Source organism: Bos grunniens, chromosome 22 (assembly GCF_055505025.1).
Source record: "Bos grunniens cultivar Pamir isolate PY7600 chromosome 22, Bosgru_T2T1.0, whole genome shotgun sequence".
NCBI lineage: Eukaryota > Metazoa > Chordata > Mammalia > Artiodactyla > Bovidae > Bos > Bos grunniens.
This window is the reverse complement of record NC_141186.1, coordinates 32787750-32804185: the sequence shown is the minus strand read 5'-3', so window position 1 is coordinate 32804185 and position 16436 is coordinate 32787750. Positions and strand designations below refer to the sequence as shown.

Genomic DNA, 16436 nt, shown 5'->3' with positions numbered 1-16436 from the left:
AATTATTAATGGTTGATTGTCACTTCTGGAAGGATTATAATAGAAAATTCTAGCATGGAAATGCTAAAATTAAATTTTTCAATTAAGATGTTTAGGGTGGGAGTGGGTGAATAGAAAAAAGCATGTGAATGACTTCACTTGTCTCTTGACAAAACCCATGTAACGAGGCAGTAAATTTGAATTTGGATCATCTTTTCTTTTTTGGACATCTAAGAGTAAAATTCCCTTTCAGCACTCTTAACGCTTTGTAAAATTTCTCACTTATTTATTAATACTGTTGCTGTATAAGCAAACACATAGGAGTTTTCCAGAACTTCAACTACTAATATAAATTAAGCTTTTAAACATGTTCAGAGTGCTCTGTCCCATCAGAGTTTAGCTTCTTAAATACAGAATATGCTGGACACTTTAGAAGTTGTATTTATCGCAGCTCTTTTTAAACCATCTGGATTTGTATCCAAGGATGCTTTAAAGAAATAGCAAAGTAGGAGAAAACAAAACTCTCAGCCTTTGACTAGTCTAAATAAAATTAGTTACTTGATTGAAAACTATAACTTTAAATTCAGATACTTTTGTTTCCACTAAATTACCTTTAAAAAAAGGAAACATCATATTTCTTTCCCACGACTTCTCCTTCCAAATATTGTGTTGTTTGTTCTCATTAAGTCCATTCTCTCCTAGTCTGTTTTGCCTGTGATGTGTCGCCTATAATTATATAAAACAAGACAGGTGCCAATTATTTGCTCAGGTGAGGGAGAGAGAAAAGGCATCAAAGTGTGACTTCCTGATTTCTAAGTCTCACGCCATGTCAGTACAAAATTCTAGATTCTTTGCACCTAGTGACTTGAACAGATAATTGTGGGCTCGAGGAACTTGGAAAGAAGAACAAACACTGGGGATGGAGTTGTCTGGAAGACTCTTGTGGAGTCTCTAAGGGTACTCTGTAGACAGCAAAAGCCTGAGGAAGTTTTATCAAGAATAGTATATACACAACATTGTAAAGCAACTATAGTAAGATTAAAAAACAAAGGTGAACAAATAATATAAAGCATCTGTGGCAGAGAAGACAATTACCAAACCGAGAAGAGGCGATGGAGGGCCTTGAATGATAGGATAAGGAATTCAAGTTTAATTCTTTAGCAAGTTTCATTAAGATTTTTGAGAACAAGATCAAGATCATTTACAGGCTAAACTAAATAAATATATATATATATATACACACACACACACTTAGCTAAAATCAAAGCTCAGTAAATCTATTATTCATAATGTCTTTTGTTTTAAACAAAACTAGCATGCTGTCTCCCATTTTCTCTGTATATATGCAAACAGAAGGTTTTATATATAAGCAGGGTTTGTTTTCCCTGTTACTTTTTCCAGAAACACTCCATGTCCTGTGGCTTAAGCGTTTGCTCTTCATGAAACCCCTCTCCGGAGTGCCCCCCAACACACAGGGGAATGGCCAAGACAGAAAGATAGGCAGGGCTGGAAACCAGAAATCGCAACTGATTCTCCAGAGAAGAGGTAATGAACAAATTATCCGATTTCAAAACTTCTGAAAGGCCTGGAGTTCAATTCACCCTGCACATTTCCACGGAGTGAAGCATGCTCTGTCCTCTTTAAGATACTGTGTGATAAATTACAGCAGAGTGGATGGAAGAAGAAAACAAAACTGGGAATATAATAGTTAACACCTGTATCATATTTATTGTTATTTATCAGAAGAAAGCAATAATAAAGCAAAGGTTTATGAAAATATTAACTTCTGCTAGAAGACTCTAAATTTCATCTAAGTCACTCCAACCAACTGGAAGTAGAAAATGCTGCCCTGGATAGTTTATCTCCTCCCCCTGCCTTTTCAGCTTCTATTTTGTCACAGGCTAAGTATTCTGCCTTTTACAAAATACTCGTATCACTTAGCAATGTTCCCAGTTCCACCACCTGGATCCAGAAGTATGCGGCTGAAGCAGTCGTCAAGTTCTAATCCCAGAGTCATTAAATGACTTCCTTCTTCCCCTGATTATTCTGTTGTCTCTTATGCCAGTTCTTTTGGCAGCTGCACCTGTGATTTAAGCATTTGAAAAGAGGAGGAAAAATGAATCTTAGTTATTCAAGTGTTTTACAGCAAAAATGGCAAAATGTACATACCTCAAAAGGTATAAAGTGGATTAAAAAATCTGGCCAGAGAGTGCCCCCAACCCATCATGATAAAACAATAACCACAGCCACCACAGACTGGGCATCTACTGATGACAGGGACAGATCCAAGGGCTCTGAGCACGTGGTGAAGCTTACAATGCAAACAAGAGAGGGCAGGTGCTAGAATCTGCCTGGTCCACTAGGCAACTTACGAGTTGCATAATGCTATGCTATGCTATGCTATGCTCAGTCGCTTTAGTCATGTCCAACTCTTTGTGACTCCGTGGACTATAGCCCACCAGTCTCCTCTGTCCATGGGATTCTCCAGGCAACAATACTAGAGTGGGTTGCCATGCCCTCCTCCAGGGAGTTGCATAGTATTGGGCATCAATTCTCTCAGCTATAAAATCATAGTATTTTATTCACAAGGCTACCATGAGGATCAAGTGATGCAAGTTGGTAATCAATGCTAACACTTCTTTTTAAAGCATTTTCTCATTTCATCTTACGACCACCTTGTAAAGAGGGGATGGGCTCAGAGAGAACAGGCAATCTGCTTCAGGTCACCAGGATAGGAAGTGGCAGAGCTAGATGTGAACCTGGACCTGCCTGATTTCATTACTCATCTCAACCACCAAATAAACACCACTGTAAGAACACACAAATATGTTCTTTCCTCTTTAAAGTGAAGTGAAGTCGCTCAGTCGTGTCCGACTCTGTGATCCTGTGGACTGTAGCCTACCAGGCTCCTCCGTCCATGGGATTTTCCAAGCAAGAGTACTGGAGTGGGTTGCCAGTTCCTTCTTCAGGGGATCTTCCTGACCCAGGGATCGAACCCAGGTCTCCCACATTGTAGGCAGACACTTTACCATCTGAGCCACTAGGGAAGTCCTTCCTTTTTAAAATTATTACTAATTTGACACTCACTAAACTTTACAATGTTATTTGGAGAACCCCCCTCCAAGGGTTAAAAAAAAATTGCAAAAGAGTAGTGTAAGTGTGACTGAAAATCAACTTTGAGTTTTGTTTCATAGGAACAACTCAAAGATAAAGCAAGTTCTTAATAGGTTTCAATTGGTGTTATATCTAAGGAGAATGACTTATCCACCATGAAGGTAACTTTCAGAGAAAGCTGACTAAAGCCCAAAGGACCCTGAGATTTTGTATGATAATGACTTAAAAATATCTTTCCTCCTGTTGTCCATGTCCACCTGCCCATGTGATAGACCACTGCAGACATCTGCTATGGACTCTCTTCAGCCAGTTCTTTGCCTACAACCTTTGGACAAAAAGGTTTCCCAACACCCTGCCCACTGGGGAGAACCTTGGATGTGCTGCTGTTGCCTGCATGGTCTTCAATCCATAGGGTCCTCCATGTGCTTCTGAGTCCCTCTCCCTCCCTCGTGCCAGACTTTCAGGAGGGGAGGGGTGTGACTGCAACTTGGTAGGGGTCACCCAAGGAGAATACCATCAGAGAAGAACACCAGTAAAATAAATAATGCCAGTTACTTAAATTAAGTGCAAAGCTGCAACAGAGAGTCAAAACTGTGTTCTTTCCATTGTCAAATGGAAAAAATATAGGTTATTTCATATATACATATATATGCATAGATGGGTTCTCGATTAATAAAAATATTTTCAAGAGCATGACAGTGACCCAACATACTAAACCCAGAGACATACTGACATATTTAAAATGTGACCAAGTTGTGAGTTCAGATCACTGGGAAAAAGAATGAGTCACTGATCAGTGGTTAGCTACTTGGCAAAGAAATAAAACAGCAGACTTCTTGCTTCCTACTTACTTCTAAAATCCAAGCCTTTAATTCATCTATAATATGGAATATTTTTTTATAAACCAAAAGCAGGGGAAAAGATAGGCAAATATCTAAATAAGATTTTAAAAAGTCATTTCCAAGCAGACCACAAAAGACTGAAAAAGAAATAAGGAAAAGATAACTAGATCTGATATTATAAAACTTTCAACAAACAAGAATCTACTCACATTATTGTTAGGGGGCCCTGTTCCCCCTTCACTTGTTTGTTAAAAATAGTTTTTTTGTTAAGTGTGTATAGTATTACACAGTGTACACACACAGACATACACCCAGTGGCTGGGAGCAACTGGGCAGGATGAGAAGACCCGTTTCAGCAGGGGTTATTTAATTCAGCACACAAAAATGGAGTTCCTGTTCCGGGTCAACACCTCAGTGGGTGCCTGGGACAGAGATGAGGAAGATCTACCTTGAGGAACTCGGAATCCACTAGGAGACCTAATGCTGTGTCTGTGAGAGCTGTCAACCTGAGGCATCAGGAGATAAGGTTTGCCATGGATGTCACTGAACTTTGAGTGTCCAAGTGCGGCCTTCAAGTAAGCAGCATCAGCATTGCCAAGGAACATGTCAGAAATGCAAATTCTCAGACCCCATCCAAGACCTACTGAACCAGAAACTCTGGAGATGGGCTCAGTAATCTGTATTCTATCTTCCAGGTGACTGTGATACATGCTAAAATGTGAGAATCACTATCATAGACTTTTCAAAAGTTGTACATAAAAAATTCCTTTTTTCCCACTTGGTATCAGGGAAGGGCAGCTCCTGGTCTGTATAATTCTGGTCCACTTATGCTCCTTTGAGATGAGTTTGAAATGTTACATTGCTTTCTTCTATGGAGACTCCCTCCATAAAGAGTGTAACATTGCTCAAGCTCTATTCTAGATTTGGCCTTGACTCTTGAAGATTCTCTTGGGTTTGGGTTCTTGGTGTTCTTCTTGTATTTTGTTTTGTTTTGTTTAGGCAAAAATATGGACAGAAAAAAGGAAGGAAATTAAGGGACCTCTGGGGGTTTTTGTGTTCCCAGGTGGCTCAGTGATAAAGAATCTGCCAGCCAAGCAGGAGACGAGGGTTCAGTCCCTGGGTTGGGAAGATCCCCTGAAGAAGGGAATGGCTAGCCATTCCAGTATTCTTGCCTGGAGAATTCCATGGACAGAGAAGCCTGGCAAGCTACAGTCCATGGAGTCGCAAAAGAGTTGGACATGACTTAGCACCAAACAACAACAAACAACATTTGGGGCTTTAGACCTGAATGTATGAGAGAATGGAGATAATGTGAAAAATCTGGAACCAGAAACAACAACTACAGATCTAGAAACGGGAAGCTTGATTTGGGGACAGATTGAATAAAGGGACAGATTGGATTTCCCTGGTGGCTCAGATGGTAAAGCGTCTGTCTACAATGTGAGAGACCTGGGTTCGATCCCTGGGTTGGGAAGATTCCCTGGAGAAGGAAATGGCAACCCACTCCAGTACTCTTGCCTTGAAAATCCCATGGACGGAGGAGCTTGGTGCAGGCTACTACCCATGGGGTCGCAGAGTCGGGCATGACTGAGCAACTTCACTTTCACTTTCTTTGAATAAAGGTACTAAGAAAACCCTGAGCGACTTAAAGGGAAAGGGAAATTTGGAGATTGTCCTAGATTATGTGATAACTGAAACAGAGAAGATAAGATGGGGAAAAGGAGAAAATTGCAAAAGGATAGAATCTAGAAATCTTAGTTCAAAAGAAATAAGACATAATAAATGAGGCAAAGAAAAAATGGCCAGCGATGAAAACTCAGGAGTCTATCATCTTAAATTTTTGTACTCATAATGACTGCTAATGTGTCATAGAGTCTTTTGGCTAACCAAAGCTGCTTGGAAAATTATTATCCTGAAATCTTTCTGAAGGAAAAACTTAATTGTATCTTTAGGCACCTGGCTGAAACCAGTCCAGATACACATAAGTGAGCCGAAAGTAAAGTTAAGTGAATAATAAAACAGTTGGGCTTCCCAGGTGGCGCAGTGGTGAAGGAATCCACCTGCCAATGTAGGAGATGCCAAACATGTAGGTTCGCTCAGTGAGTCAGAAGATCCCCTGGAGAAGGAAATGGCAACCACTCCAGTATTCTTGCCTGGAAAATCCCATGGACAGAAGAGCCTGGTGAACTACAGTCCACAGGGTCACAAAGAGTTGGACACGACTGAGCAACTGAACCTGGACGCATTAAAACAGTTGTCTTGTTTGACTGGCACCAAAGGTTGCATAGCAACGCACCAGTCATAGCAAACACCCTCTTTCAACAACACAAGAGAAGACTCTACACATGGACATCACCAGATGGCCAACACCGAGATCAGATTGATTATATTCTTTGTAGCCAAAGGTGGAGAAGCTCTATACAGTCAGCAAAAACAAGACCAGGAACTGACTGTTGCTCAGATCATGAATTATTTATTGCCAAATTTAGACTTAAATTGAAGAAAGTAAGGAAAACCACTAGACCATTCAGGTATGACCTAAATCAAATCTCTTACGATTATACAGTGGAAGTAAGAAATAGATTTAAGGGACTAGATCTGATAGACAGCGTGCCTGATGAACTATGGACAGAGGTTCGTGACATTGTACAGGAGACAGGGATCAAGACCATCCCCAAGAAAAAGAAATGCAAAAAAGCAAAATGGCTGTCTGAGGAGGCCTTACAAATAGCCGGGAAAAGAAGAGATGTGAAAAGCAAAGGAGAAAAGGAAAGATATACATATCTGAATGCAGAGTTCCAAAGAATAGCGAGGAGAGGTAAGAAAGCCTTCTTCAGTGATCAGTGCAAAGAAATACAGGAAAACAATAGAATGGGAAAGAATAGAGATCTCTTCAAGAAAATTAGAGATACCAAGGGAACATTTCATGCAAAGATGGGCTCGATAAAGGACAGAAATGGTATGGACCTAACAGAAGCAGAAGACATTAAGAAGAGGTGGCAGGAATACACAGAAGAACTGTACAAAAAAGATCTTCATGACCCAGATAATCACGATGGTGTGATCAATCACCTAGAGCCATATATCCTGGAATGTGAAGTCAAGTGGGCCTTAGAAAGCATCACTACGAACAAAGCTAGTGGAGGTGATGGAATTCCAGTTGAGCTATTTCAAATCCTAAAAGATGATGCTGTGAAAGTGCTGCACTCAATATGCCAGCAAATTTGGAAAATGCAGCAGTGGCCACAGGACTGGAAAAGGTCAGTTTTCATTCCAATCCCAAAGAAAGGCAATGCCAAAGAATGCTCAAACTACCGCACAATTGCACTCATCTCACATGCTAGTAAAGTAATGCTCAAAATTCTCCAAGCCAGGCTTCAGCAATACATGAACCATGAATTTCCAGATATTCAAGCTGGTTTTAGAAAAGGCAGAGGAACCAGAGATAAAATTGCTAACATCCGCTGGATCATCAAAAAAGCAAGAGAGTTCCAGAAAAAAACATGTATTTCTGCTTTGCTGACTATGCCAAAGCCTTTGACTGTGTGGATCATGACAAACTTTGGAAGATTCTGAAACAGATGGGAATACTAGACCACCTGACTTGCCTCTTGAGAAATCTGTATCCAAGTCAGGAAGCAACAGTTAGAACTGGACATGGAACAACAGACTGGTTCCAGATAGGAAAAGGAGTACGTCAAGGCTGTATATGGTCACCCTGCTTATTTAACTTATATGCAGAATACATCATGAGAAACACTGGGCTGGATGAAGCACAAGCTGGAATCAAGATTGCTGGGAGAAATATCAATAACCTCAGATATGCAGATGACACCACCCTTATGGCAGAAAGTGAAGAGGAACTAAGAGCCTCTTGATGAAAGTGAAAGAGGAGAGTGAAAAAGTTGGCTTAAAACTCAACATTCAGAAAACGAAGATCATGGCATCTGGTCCCATCACTTCATGGCAAATAGATGGAGAAACAATGGGAATAGTGTCAGACTTTATTTTTGGGGGCTCCAAAATCACTGCAGATGGTGACTGCAGCCATGAAATTAAAAGATTCTTGCTCCTTGGAAGACAGTTATGACCAACGTAGACAGCATATTAAAAAGCAGAGACATTACTTTGCCAACAAAGGTTCGTCTAGTCAAGGCTATGGTTTTTCCAGTAGTCATGTACGGATGTGAGAGTTGGACTACAAAGAAAGCTGAGTGCAGAAGAATTGATGTTTTTGAACTGTGGTGTTGGAGAAGACTCTTGAGAGTCCCTTAGACTGCAAGGAGATCCAACCAGTCCATCCTAAAGGAAATCAGTCCTGAGTATTCACTGGAAGGACTGATGTTGAAGCTGAAACTCCAATACTTAGGCCACCTGATGTGAAGAGTTGACTCATTGGAAAAGACCCTGATGCTGGGAAAGACTGAGGGCAGGAGGAGAAGGGGATGACAGAGGATGAGATGGTTGGATGGCATCACCAACTCAATGGACATGAGTTTGAGTAAACTCCAGAAGTTGGTGATGGACAGGGAGGCCTGGCATGCTGCAGTCCATGGGGTCACAAAGAGTCGGACACAACTGAACGACTGAACTGAACTGAACTGAAAGGTTGCATAGTGTTAGTTGCTCAGTTGTGTCCGACTCTTTGCAACCTCATGGACTGTAGCCCGCCAGGCTCCTCTGTCCATGGGGATTTTCCAGGCAAGAATACTGGAGTGGGTTGCTATGCCCTCCTCCAAGAGATCCTCCTGCCCCAGGGATCAAACCTGTGATCCCCTGGAAAAGGGAATGGCTACCCACTCCAGTATTCTTGCCTAGAAAATCCCCATGGACAGAGGAGCCTGGCGGGCTACAGTCCATGGGGTTGCAAAGAGTAGGACACAACTGAGCAACTGACACTTTCACTTCCAAAAATTGCATATGATATAAATGCAGTTGGTCTCTGTAAATTATATAGTTTCTGCACATGAGATTTCTATCTCAGTGCAAGTACAGATACTCATCTGGGATGGCTGGCAGTGAGTAGGCCACCAAATTTTTTAAGTTGAAAGGAAATCATATATTTATCAATGAAGGATATGTCTATACCAGTCTAACATCTTTCTTTTGGGCTGGCATCATATTGACTCAGAGTTACCAACTCAGAGGGAAATAAATTAGTGACTAATAAATTCAGTTAGATAAGACAAAGTCCTTTAAAACATAGCTAAACACAACAACACAATAAACTAAAAAATTCTACAGGAGTCCAATAAGCAATCCAAATGAGTGAAAAAGGCCAGGTTCCAGGAAGTGGGGCATGGTGGAGACTGAGTTAAAACTGGAGAGTCCATTACCTATCTCAAGGGAGAAACCACCACCAATTCAGCTTATTTGTGCCATGCATATTCAGGCCCATGTGGCTAGATCTGATGTTTCAAATGCTGCCAGATACGTGGATATTATTGCGGGATATTTTATAATTTGTACAATAATACTCCAGCCAAACAAAATAGGCCTGCAGGTTGGGTTTTAAGTCCTCTAGTTTTCAATACCTGGCCCACAGAATACATCTCTCTTAAAATGATTTAAACAGGCAACGTCTTGGAGGAGGCAGCACTTGAGCCAAGAAAGAATATAGATTTTGTCCTTTATTTTCTGCTAGCAACTTCAATTCTGGAATCCCAAGCCAGAAGCATGTGATGGGGAGAGAATAAACATTAAAAGGGAAAAAAAACCCATAAATTTAAAATATAAACTGAGTATTTCATGATCTATGCTCTAGAAAATACAAAAATAACATCTCCAAGTCCGTGAGAGAAAAAAAACTTTTTTCCTTTAAGAGAAAATAAATTCTAAGTATGTTTATGGACATTTAGAATTTTAGGTAGGAGCATCAGTAGAAAGAATGACAAGATTTCTAAATTGAATTTTAACTTCATATTTGAAAATCTGGTGGTTTAAAGAACATCTCTGTCCTCCAATCAAGAGGGGAGGGGGAACCCCCATAATCTTTAGTTTTACCTCCTTAAAGTGAGTGTCGCTGTGTCTCATTTGACCAGCCAAAAATAGCTCTTTTCTGCTGAGATCCTGAAATTTCACCACAGATGGCATTTACAATATTTCACCGAGTCTAAGATGCGCGTTTTCTGATGTTTCCATATCCCCTACATCAGAAAGCATCTCACAATCAATAGTGTTTTATAGTAGCTGGCTGCAGGCGGCCGCACAAGCACAGTATAGCTTTTCATACCATTAGCACTTCCACTGCTGTGTCCTGATGGAATTAAACACACGCAGAGGTATTTAAAATACCCTTAAAGGATGACAAAGCAAATAGGAGAAATTGTGTTGGGTCTGTAAGAATTCTTTCTACTCTTTCAAACTTCCACACATTTCAAATGATTTCAAAAGAAAAAGATAAAAAATGTCTTTTAAGAGAGACTGTACTAAGAGTCAGCATTAAAGCAGACATTTATTATGTATGCAGCAAGGCACAAAAATGCAGCAGTACCAAGCGAACTGATGTCAGTCAAGTGAATTTTTGTCAGCTGGATGATGCATTTTCACATTTTTCTTGCAGAGCATTTTATAGGACCACGCTGATGAAGTTGTGTGGTATTTTGTATCTAAGATACATGTCAAGAGAGTCTATTGCAAGCCAAGCCAGGCAACTGAAAGCAGGAGAAGATGCCAATCCCATGGAATAGATAAAAGACATTTCAAAGCAAAGACTGATGTACAAAACCCCCATTCACAAACTGTGTCAGAGTTCACTTTGCTATGTATTTTTCTTTCTGAGTGGACATTAAACACACACACACAACTTAAAACTGATACCAATCAAGAACTTATTGAAAATAGTAAATGTAGTACTTACTAGAGTATGGCAGTTTGGTAATTATTACCGTGAATTTATCTTAATACCTTTTGCTCTAGAATCTAGACTCAAAGCTGAAGTGTCCTCAGTTAACTAAAAGGCAGAGAGTATCTTGACCATGAAAATGAGAAAACCAACACTGTAAGCTCCATGCGGTTACGACTATACCTGTCTTACTCACTGCTCATGGTGCCTGACACATGGCAGCACTAGACAAGTATTTATTACAAATGGATGATGAAATTCAGCCCACTCCAGGCAAAGCAGATTTGCTCAGGAGAATCTTCCTTCAGAGGGCTTCCCTGGTCACTCAGATGATAAAGAATCTGCCTGCAATGAAGGAGACCTGGGTTTGATTCCTGGGTCGAAAAGATTCCCTGGAGAACAGAATGGCTACCCACTCCAGTATTCCTGCCTGGAGAATTCCACAAACAAAGAAGCCTGGCAGGCTACAGTCCATGGGTCGCAAAGACTCGGCCATGACTGATCACTTTCACTTTTTTTTCATATTCCTTCAGAAGGCAGGGAGAGGGGTCAGATGATCATCTAACCTTCATCCTTTTGTCTACTCTGAGTCTACATTCCACCTTTAATGCAGATTTTAAAAAGACTTCTCTTTACTCTTTTCGGACCAGTGCTATTTTCTCACTGTCTAGCCACCATGGCAGCCGGGATTTGCTTTGACAACTGGTTACAGAGTGATAGCCCTAGCCTCTCTCAAAACAGCACCCTGATTCACCCCCTGCAGAGGTCTGGCTGCCTGGAGAAGAGCAGGTGCAGAAAGTGTTGATACTGTGCCCAAGGGCAGGCAGAGATCTCCGGCCCGATCTCATGTGACCTCTAGCACTCTCAGCCTGGCCCCTGCCACAGGAAGACTCAGAATCCCTCTAAGTCACAGCTGAAAGTCATCTTCGATTTAGAAGAAGGAAATATTGTCAATTCTGTATTTCTAGGGGATGGGAATAAGGGACATACATATATATGTGAATAAGTAACAATCATATTTGTGGATTTTTTTTTTTGTGGGGGGCCATACAACACAGCTTGAAGGATCTTAGTTCATGGACCAGGGATTGAACCTGGGCCCTCAGCTATGAGAGTGCTAAATCCTAACCACTGGGCTGCCAGCAAACTCCCTGTATTGTCTTAGAATATAAATCTCTTTAAAGCAGGGGAAAAAACAAGCTTACATGGAAATGGTTCAACTATCTTGAAAAAACTGTGACTCTCTGATGGCATAACATATTGACTATTTTATTAATGTAATATCGTGGCTAAATTACATACTAGATTTTAAAACAATGCAGTTAATTATCAATCCCCTCATAGTAATGACTATAAAAAAATTTATTTCTGTAACTTAAGCTGAAAGGAATGGAACATTTTTGTCTGTCAGCAGTAGTAACAGTGAGTCATAATAAGAAAACTGAAATAACAGTAAAATATTTTAAAGCTCCATTTATTCATGGAGACATTAATCTTAAATTTATTATTGTCCGCCTACCTAAAATATAAAGAGTATAATTGCAATAGCGGGTGGTATCCACTCATCTACTGAAAAAGAACTTTTTAAAGCCCTACAGAAGCACTTATCCACAAATGACTGGCCTAATTAGGCCTCATTCTTACTTATTCCTGCAGCAGTTCCCTGGGGATCTCAGCTTGTCAGTTCTGTGTGGCAGGAGTGAACAAAAGCTTGACCAGGGATGCTCAAGACTGAATTTCAAAGTCAACTCAACCACTTCTGAGTCTTTTCTAGAAATGTTATTTAACATCTCTAAGCCTCAATTTCCTTCTTATAAAACAGGGAGAATAATAATACCTACCTTACAGGATTGTTAAGGTGATTGTAAGAGTTAATTCATATAATGGATGTGGCCCATACTAAATGCTTCATAAATGTGGGCTGTTAGTATCCTGGTTACAGCAGTCATATAGATTGTGTCTTTGAGGATAACCAATAATTTAGATCTACCAGTAATGCTGACGGGTTTCCCTCAGTTAGTGACAGTGAGAATGTCCTGGTGTTAAAACGAACAGGGAATAGAGTTGGGAGAGATTTACTGTAGCCCTGTGTTCACCATTTCTCCCTTCTCCTACTTACAGGTTTAAGATAGGCGATGTTACTGTGACGAATGTCGTTCAAGAGCTGATCTCGGGGGGTAATTTCCACCAACGGGGGTGGCCTGTTTCTCGGCACGGGTTTGAGCGTTTTGATCACATCTTTGAGATTGGTTTTCTCAGGTGGCTCTCTGGCTTCTGGCATCCGAGATTTGCGCTGGATCCTCTTCAGCTTCACCACGCGGAAGGAGTCGGGGTCCGTCCTGTACTTCGGCGGCTGCGATGGCTTTTTTGTCACTTCATTTTGTCGACTGAAGGGGGCTGCTTGGGGGTTGGGAGGTCGAGGAGGAGGAGTCTGGAGGAACTCCTGCGTCCGGGAATCCGGCATTGGTCCTCCCAGCATCTCCCACATCCCAGGGGGCAGCCCCAGCCCATTCTCCAACATGGCAATTAACTTCCTCTGCTCTTTGAGCTGCTGCTGTTTCTGTTCTTCTTGCCTTTTCTGCCTTTGTCTATCCTGATTCCTGGTGAGCAGATTGGTTACCACCATTCGGGGACCCGGAAGCTCAAAATGGTAGCCCATCTTCAGGAGAGTGTTGTTCGCTTTCAAAAGCCTGGCTATTTCCATTTCAGCGTGGTGGCCCAGCATATGTCTCTGATTGTGAAACCGAAGTTCGGTGAGTGTCTCGTTAAACTGGAGACACCGCATGATGGCCACGATGCCCTTGCCTGTGATGAAATTGGACTCTATGTTGAGAGTGCTAATGCTCCTATTTTCACGCAACATGTTAGCCAAGGCGAATGCTACGTTCTCATCCGCACCCACGTTCGCTAAACTGAAGGTTCTGACGTGTTTGTTTTTCTTCATTGCGTTGACAAAGTCCAGCAACATTTCTTTGGGGATGTTTTCAATGTTGTTCAGGTTGAGTTCCTTCATGTCAGGGTCATTTTGTCTCACTCGCCTTAAGCTCCCATCCAGGTCCGTTTGGTTTCCGGAGGGCCTTGCACTTACTTTCAAAAAACTGGTATCTAGAGCTAACTTCTTGGGATCCAATTTTGATATTTTTTTCTCAATTTTGTCTTGAGCCTCTGGTCTGCCTTTCTGTTCTTCAGTTACTTTACTAGTTACCTGTTGGCACGTGTTCTCACCATTTTTTATTTGCTCCTTTATCTCACCTTCCTCCCCTCTTTTTGTTTGATCACTCTCTTCACTGTCTTCTTTTCCTTCATCTTCTTCTTCATCTTCTGCATCATCTTCTTCATCTTCCCCCTCATCTTCATTATTATCATTATTTGTTTCTTGGACATTGTCACTGCCCTGTGATTCTCTTTTATGGGCAATGATTTCACTGTTAAGTTTTTCTTTTAAATACTGGGACATATTTTTATTGCTTTTGCCTATCGCTTCATGCTGTTCTTGAGTTTTTTCCTAAAAGAGAAATTTAGAAAGGTTAGAATACGTAGCAGTGAAGAAATATGAAGAAGAGCAGTATCTATTGAAGATAATAAAAAGATTGCTTAGTGAAAAAAATAATAAGCTCTAGGTATAGTATTCTTTTTGTTTACATGTATATTTATGTGTATATATGAATATGTATACATGTACACACTATATATATATGTGTGTTTGTAAATGTATATGAGAAACAGACTGTTGCAATGTTTATCAAATTAATAGTTATCCTTGAGGAAGAGAGGTAACTAAGATAACTGAGGAAGGGATGGGGGGATTTTAACTTTTTATATAATTCTAAACTGAGACTTTTTTCTGAAACAAAGTATGTCTTTGTTAGTTGTTTTATAAGCAAATACAACCAAAATAAAGGTAAATTTCTATAGGCACACAGACACAGACACACATTTTTTTGGTTGTGTTTTTCTCCTCCCATGTATTAAAATGAAACCCAGTTAATTTTGTTTTCAGACCTTCTATTGTTTTTAAAGATAGTGTTCAGTTCCAGAAGCAGTTAAAAATTATTTTTGAAAACCTTATGGAATTATTTATCCATTCACTGAAGTCTTTGTTTTGTATACAGCTGAATAGGAATTTTGTATTCAGTAACTCTGTATTACATAGTAATTTCCTTATTGGCCTAACCAAAATTTACATACCTAATATGTTTGCCAATCTAGTATAATGTGCACAACAAATTTCCCTGAAAATGAAAGATATTGTGGGGGAAATGAGAGCAGTTTGATATTTTGGAATATACCAAAACCGTTGTCTTTGATTTTTTGTCTGCTTAGCTCTGTGAAAACTGCCCAGATACTTCAGGCACAGGCTTTCCAGTCCAGTTCCTTTGGAAGGAAAGTTCTAGGAGGCAAAGCCAGCTATAAAAGGGGACAAAATTACCAGAGATTTAGAAAAAAAAAAAAAAACTGCTTAGTTTGGAAAGGAAAATAAAAGCCTCTTATCAATCATGTTTATTAGATGTTTACACATTAATTACACACTTTCCCATAAAGGATGTGTACCTCATAGGTGTCATTTTGAAAGCTGGTGTAGCAGTTTGACCCAGAGGCTTATGTGAGCAAGAACTTAATCTGTGGAGAAGGAAATGGGTAAAGGGGGCCAATTACAGAGCTACAGATGGGAACTACATTTTTAATGGTGAGTATACTGTATATGGATCTTCCCAGGTGGCTCAGTCATAAAGAATCCGCCTACCAATGCAGAAGACATAGAAGACATGGATTCGATCCTCCTTGGGTCAGGAAGATCCCCTGGAAGAGGAAATAGCAACCCACTCCAGTATTCTAGCCTGGAAAATTTCATGGACAGAGTACCTGGCGGGCTACAATCCATGGGGTTGCAAAGAATCAGACATGACTTAGCAACTGAGAATAATACTGTATGTACAAATAGAAACGTATAATGTTGTATATGTGAAACCTGTGTTATAAACTAATATTATTTCAATAAAATATAAGGCTAAAATTAAAGAAAGACCTTGATTTTACTGCTCATAACATCAGAGGTTGGAATTGACAGTTGACATGTAACCTACCTAAAGTTTTCTCTGCATTTCCCATTTGTCTCAGCAGGGGGAGCCAACCATTAAGCTACCTGTGGCGGATCCATTTCGATATTTGGCAAAACTAATACAAGATTGTAAAGTTTAAAAATGAAACAAAATTAAAAAAAAAAGTACCCAAGTTTGTTTTTCTCGGAAATTGGTATTCATGTAGAATTGGCTTTTACTCGAGTTGTAAACTGTCTATAAATTGTACCTTAAACTCTAACTTGGTAAAGCCAGCAACTTATTTTCTTAAGTGCTGCTGCTGCTGCTGCTAAGTCACTTCAGTCGTGTCCGACTCTGTGCAACCCCACAGACGGCAGCCCACCAGGCTCCCCCGTCCCTGGGATTCTCCAGGCAAGAACAATGGAGTGGGTTGCCATTTCCTTCTCCAGTGCATGAAAGTGAAAAGTGAAAGTGAAGTCGCTCAGTCGTGTCCGACTTTTAGCGACCCCATGGACTGCACCCCACCAGGCTCTTCTGTCCATGGGATTTTCCAGGCAAGAGTACTCGAGTTGGGTGCCATTGCCTTCTCCTTCTTAAGTGCAGTACATGTTTAAACTC

At 40.5% G+C, this 16436-nt stretch overlaps 1 protein-coding gene across 9 annotated transcripts in view; it reads right to left on the bottom strand.

Annotated features, from left to right (window-relative positions):
- Positions 1-1106: 1106 nt before the first annotated feature.
- LMOD3 (leiomodin 3) overlaps positions 1107-16436 on the bottom strand; it is a 45761-nt gene continuing 30431 nt past the window's right edge. For all 9 annotated transcript variants that reach the window (XM_086366880.1, XM_086366885.1, XM_086366887.1 and 6 more), the window contains 2 exons: positions 12899-14284; positions 1107-2062 (listed from right to left, as the gene is read on the bottom strand). In XM_086366880.1, the coding sequence (XP_086223006.1) occupies positions 2036-2062; positions 12899-14284 (1413 nt within the window). In that variant the 3' untranslated portion in view covers positions 1107-2035. The remainder of the gene's footprint in view (positions 2063-12898; positions 14285-16436) is intronic.